The sequence below is a fragment of the Passer montanus genome, unplaced genomic scaffold (assembly GCF_014805655.1).
Source record: "Passer montanus isolate IOZ18808 unplaced genomic scaffold, ASM1480565v1 scaffold50, whole genome shotgun sequence".
NCBI classification, from domain to species: Eukaryota; Metazoa; Chordata; class Aves; order Passeriformes; family Passeridae; genus Passer; species Passer montanus.
Genome location: NW_024369930.1, coordinates 88,299 through 94,298, shown reverse-complemented (window position 1 = coordinate 94,298; position 6,000 = coordinate 88,299). Strand labels below are relative to the sequence as shown.

General features: G+C 37.5%; 1 protein-coding gene across 4 annotated transcripts in view; it reads left to right on the top strand.

Moving 5' to 3' along the window:
- The first annotated feature begins 436 nt into the window (after nt 1-436).
- Nucleotides 437-6,000, top strand: part of DMTF1 (cyclin D binding myb like transcription factor 1) — a 21,987-nt gene continuing 16,423 nt past the window's right edge. For 2 of the 4 annotated variants that reach the window (XM_039723711.1, XM_039723708.1), the window contains exons 1-5: nt 437-547; nt 1,338-1,457; nt 1,731-1,825; nt 2,573-2,687; nt 4,846-4,922. In XM_039723711.1, coding sequence (XP_039579645.1) covers nt 439-547; nt 1,338-1,457; nt 1,731-1,825; nt 2,573-2,687; nt 4,846-4,922 — 516 coding nt within the window. In that variant the 5' untranslated portion in view covers nt 437-438. Of the gene's footprint in view, nt 548-665; nt 685-1,337; nt 1,458-1,730; nt 1,826-2,572; nt 2,688-4,845; nt 4,923-6,000 lie in introns of those variants that run through there. The other 2 variants (XM_039723709.1, XM_039723712.1) reach the window with 2 other exon arrangements.

The following is a 6,000-nucleotide window of genomic DNA, read 5'->3' as shown; positions in this document are numbered from 1 at the left end:
GGAGACTAGAAAAATATTTGTCAGTCCTGACTAGCTTTCAGTTCTATAATAGCAGAATTATTAAATTAACAGTGGAACAAACACTGGACAAAATCATCAGATGTGAAGAATTTAGAAATGCTGAAAAAGTAATAGCTTAGGTTTGTGTTTGAAAAAAAAGAAATCAGTAGATTGCAAATCCTCCTAATAAGGAGTTTAGGTACTATTTTTAACTGGAGAAGTTACTTTGAAGCTATCTGGTTTTACCCTGTGCAATATATGTGTGCAGGAAAGTACAGGTAGGTGAATGTCTGAAACTGTGGATCTGTCATGTGTAAGAGCAGGCTCATTCCCTGTGGGATTTTGTGCTGGTTATGTGGGGTATGGAAGCTGCGTTGTGGTCCAAGTGGAGTCCAGCTGCAGAAGGGTAATCTGTGTGTTGCTCTTTCAGGTTTGAGTATGAGCACAGTTGAAGAAGAGTCTGACACAGTGACAGTAGAAACCGTGAACTCTGTGACTTTGACTCAGGATACTGAAGGGAACCTAATTCTTCATTGCCCTCAAAATGGTATAGAATTGTTTTACGTAGTATTTTTTGTTTCTTCTTTGTTTTGATTGATCTTGACCACCATAAATCCCTGCACACAAATTCTGTGAGCTACTCAGGTGCAGCTTACTGCCTAATTCTTCATTGCCCTCAAAATGGTATAGAATTGTTTTACATAGTATTTTTTGTTTCTTCTTTGTTTTGATTGATCTGACCACCATACATCCCTGCCCACAAATTCTGTGAGCTATTCAGGTGCAGCTTACTAAGAATTGTTCTGCTTTGGTTTAAAGAATGATAAAGTGCTGAATTGGGTGTAAATCCCAAAACTGTAAATCCCCAACAAAGATACAACTGCTGTGGTTTATTTCAGTTGGAATGGATTCTTAGAACCAAGCACATACCCAAATTCCTGTAGACTGGTTCATTTGACAGTTCTGCTTTGGTTTAAAGAATGATAAAGTGCTGAATTAGGTGTAAATCCCAAAACTGTCTGTGTGTGTCCAACAAAGATACAGCTGCTATGGTTTATTTCAGTTGGAATGGGTTCTTAGAACCAAGCACATACCCAAATTTCTGTAGACTGATTTGTTTGACATACTGTGGATGGAATTTTCAAAGAAAATGCATGTTGAAGAAAGCATGGTAACTGTTGTTGCCCAGAATTCAGACCAGGTTCCTGGGCAGCAGAAAAGCATGGACCAGCTTGTCACATTTGCTTCTATTATTTGCTTTGGCCAGCTTCTTAGGAGAACTCTGTCTAAGGCTCCTTAGCTTACAGGAAGTAACCTGGGTGTGTTTTTGTTGTTAGAAGCTGATGAAGTAGACTCTGAAGACAGCTCTGAACCTCCACACAAGAGGCTTTGCTTATCAGAGGATGATCAAAGCCTTGATGATTCTACTCCATGCATTTCTGTTGTTGCAGTTCCAAGTAAGTTCTTTTATGTGCTCCTGTAACAAATATATCTGTTGGTAAAGATTAAAAGTGGACTCTTGAATCATAGTAGAATATTCTGCATGGGGTGTTTTTCAGTTGGTAATCATTTTAGTTGATAATCATTTTAGAATTTACTGTGTCAACAAATAAATACCAAATAAGGCTCTTCAAAATTTTCACTTCAAAGGTAGCAATTTATAAAATTTGTAGCATGTGTAAAATAATGCTTCAGGAGTTAAGTATGCAACTAACTTACCCATTCTGAAGTTTCAGAAAATGATCAGAGCTTTGAGGTGACCATGACTGCTACCGCTGAGGTAGCTGAAGATGAGATTAATGAAGGAACTGTTACCCAGATTCAGGTACATTAAAACTTCAAAATTTACCTATTTGATGTATGCCTTTATTTAAATCAAAATGAAAAGGGAAACAAGTACCAGAAATGCTTCCTAAATTAATAAGACTCTTTGATACGAATGTTTGTGAGCAGGGATCTTGTTTGTAAAAATACTGGTCTGTCAAAGCACAGTTGAATGATTTTATGTATGAGAGAGGTTATTTGTAGTCTGAAGTTACTGCCCAAAGAGCAATACTGCAAAGAGTAATAGAGGTAACCCTCTAGGTAGTTATGTGCTCTGTTGTGATCTGCATAGAAGGCAAGTTTATCTGTTATTTCTGTCATTCTTTGATTATAAATTAAGCTTTTTTAAATGCTCAAGTAGTCTTTGTCGTGTCACCAGTACTAGCAGATGCAGTTTTCTTTGTGGATATACCACGTTTAAAAGTTCCAGATTGGAGATGCTGGATATAGTCCTATTTCCACCACAGCCAGTGAGACTCTTCTTACTTACTGTACATTAAACAAGGTGAAGAATGTTGCCTAATTAATTCCCACAACATCTGTATATTTATATGCTAAATCTTACTCAGGTGTTTGAAGAAGGGTGATAGTTCCAGTGCCATATCTAAAACATGACACTTTTGAGCAATCAGCAAGGTGATGAGGTGTGCTGATTTCATTTTCCTTCAGACTATGTCTCCATGTTAATTGTAAAGTGATATAAACAACTGAATATCTGACTGTATCATTTCATATTGGTCTTTTCAAGATTCTTCAGAATGAGCAGTTGGATGAAATCTCCCCAATGGGCAATGAAGAAGTATCAGCTGTTAGTCAAGCCTGGTTCACAACCAAAGAGGATAAGGATTCTCTAACCAATAAAGGTAGGGTGTTTCAAATGCAGTTCTCCCATGCTGTAGAAAGGTAAACTATTCCAGATGTCTCAGAACATTTTAAAGTAGTCTCTGTTCTGGCTTTTTGGAGTTGGGCCTTGCCTGCAGTGGTGACAGTAGTGGCCACAGTAGAGGAGAGCTGTGGGTGCTGTGTCCAGCCCAGATTGAGCACAGAGTTGTGTTTGCCTGGTCAAAGGGTGGGAGGCTGCAGCAGAAGTGGGGGACGCCAAGAAAAAAAAAAATCCATGCTCAATATTGCTTCAGAAGAAGAGGGCTTCTGCAGACCAGGACCTAATGAAATAATCTCTACTACTCCTAAAATTTGCATCCCACTGGGCATTCCTCCCTTTCCAAATATATCTGTACAATATGTAGTAGTTGCTGAATTCAAGAGATTTTGTCTTTTTCTTTCCTGCCCACAGGGGAAGTGGCTTTCTAAACCTAGAGAAAAAACTTAATGTCAAATGAAGATTGTTGTCTCTCTGGTTTCCTCGGCACCTCTACTGTTTTTCTTCCTTTGACTTCTACTTTTTCTAGAGGAATTTTTTTTTCCAGTCAGTTCAAAGCAACCCCCTCTTTTTGTTATAAACCTTTAGGAAGAGACACAGCATTGTCAGCCAGTCAAAGGAGGGCACTCAATCTGGTGATGTTGGTTAAGAGATTAATAACTTGAGAAATGTGAAAATGTAAAATATGCCAATAAAAATATTTGAGGATCTCTACTGGCTGAACTTTTCTTGTAAGCTCTGTGGTTTGTCACAGAGATAGTAGTGGGGGAATGCCAGTGTGTGTCTTCTTTTACAGTAACTCAGAGTTTGGCATGTGTTGCCTGAGCTCATCACTTTATAGTAGTCTCCACCTAATAATGCTTTCTTCCCAGACCTGTGGGCAGGTTATGATCATCTTGAGTATGAATATACAAACATTTGAAGTGCAGAATATCTGTCCTTTCCTAAAATAGTTTGGTATTAAAGGTTATTCCATGTAAAGAGTAGCAGTGTCCCATTAAGTCAGTTCAGAGGCTTGGACCTGTGTGAATCACAGTTACTGGAATACATTATTTTTCTGTCTCTAACTGTGGAAGGGATTGAAGCTATGGGACACAGGGAAAGAGTACTCTCTCACCAGTTCCAATGGAATTAGTAATAATGCCTGTACTTTTCATTATAATTGGATTTGAGTAGACAGTCTCTTTGGTGTGTTCTGTCTCTCAGCTCTGGTAATTAGCAGGCTGAGAAGGAAGTACCCTGGTTTTTCTGAGCAGAGGTGGGCAGATAGCCAGCACACACCAGTATGTAAACTGGGTCACACCAGCATAAGCTCAGTTTAAAGTATGATACGACCATAAGGGGGAAAAAGGATAAAAAAGGATAATCTAAGTAGGAATCTTTTAATGTTTTATTGATAGACTTCAGGTTTGAAATTTTCTCTCTGAATAAAATTGGTTGGATTTGCTTTTAAAGCTTAGCTGGCATTGTAGTTACTAAAGGAATAGACAGAGAGGAAACGTTGTTTCTATTGGCTTGCCACTTTTATTTGGGGAAGTAAAAGACCCACCACAAGGTTTTATGTTGTCTGTGACCCCTGAGCATTACTCCCAATGCAAAAAGAAGGAAAGAGATGGAGACCAGCTTGTCAGAAAGAGGCTTAATGGAGCATTTAGCTCTATGAAAAGCACTCACAGTAGGTGGCAGTACTCTCATGTTCAGGAGTGTTAAAGAATGCAAGAGAACCCCACCTTGTTGCCAATTCCTCAGGTAATCTTAAAGTTGTATTTTAAGTTCCAGCTTCTGGAATAATTTTGAGTGCGTGGAAATTTCAGCTGTCAGTTTAAAGACAGAAATTTTCTAGTTGCAGCTGAAGAGAAAGGCTGAAAGTGTGACTTGACAGCACATAGAGGAGTTCATGTTCTGTTTTTAAAAACTGGATGTTTTTGAAGAGAGGTCTGACTCACTTTATTTAAATATTAGTTGAATGTTGCTGCCAGTTATGAAATAACATCTGTTTAAAATTAATGCTAGTTATATTTTAGTAGCTAAAATTATTCTTTTCCTTGTTAATTGCAGCATGGGTCATGTTTTCAGATACTTCTGTTCTTGCTGTTTTTCTGGCCTTTACTTCAGTAATTAGTTGTCATTTCTATTTTCAGGCCATAAGTGGAAGCAAGGGATGTGGTCAAAGGAAGAAATTGACATTTTGATGAGTAACATTGAGCGTTATTTAAAGGTATGTTTAGAGTATGTTCCCTGCACGTTGATGTGGTAATGCAGTTCCTGCTAGAAACCAACTTTCTTTAGTACTTTCCAGAATACACAAAAAGTTATTTGGATTGGTTTGTTGTAGGAATGGTCATCACCCATTTGAAATAAGTAAGAAAAAATTTATTCATAGAGAGGACTTAAGTACATTTAATGTATGTAACATTGCTTTTCATTTTGTACTGGATATAGCTCATTTTGAACATCCTGACATGACATTTTACATGGTTAAATCTCTTCCTCTGACTATAAATTGAGGATTCATAAAACCTTTATTAAAGATGGTGGAAAAAATTGCACTAGCAGTTTCCTTACTGAGCACTGAATGCAACTTCCAAACATCCTTGGTGTCAAGTCTGTGATTGTGCAGGATGCCTGTGTCTGCTTTCTTCCCCTTAAATTACTGGGGTCAGAGTTCAGTGTAAATGGGCATGTGGTGAACACACTGACAGTGATAATTGCCCATAAGTCATATTTGTGGTAGGCTTGCAGCTGAGAATATTTGAGCTGAGCCCTTAAGCTGAGAATATATAGCATGGGTATTACAGTTTCACCATCCTTCACTTGTGGTTTTAAAAAAAAGCTTTGAATTTAGTGTTCATTTGGATAAAAATCCGCAGTATTAGTTGAGGAGATTGTGTCTGCCCACACACATATTAAAGTTTCTGCCACAAAATCATTCATGGGTAATACTACATTTTAAATATAGTGAAGCTTTTTTAAGCTAGCTAAATAACTTTTCTGAGTTACTGATAAATCATTTGATTCATTCTTTTCCCATGTATCTGCTTTCTAGTACTGCTTTGAATAACTGAAATGCAGCGATTCTTAGTTTAAGCTGAAGTTAAGCTTTACTGTTGTACTTCTTTGCAGTGGTTTTGTATTGAATTTATTTGAGTTTCCATCAGAACAAGAAGAGTAGTTTAATTGAAAGAAATCACTTTTGCATAAGGAATAGCTAAATTTATGTAATAAATCAATATAGCACTGTTTGGCAATCTTCCCTTGTATGGCCCCAGAATAATTCCATCACAGTATATATTCCA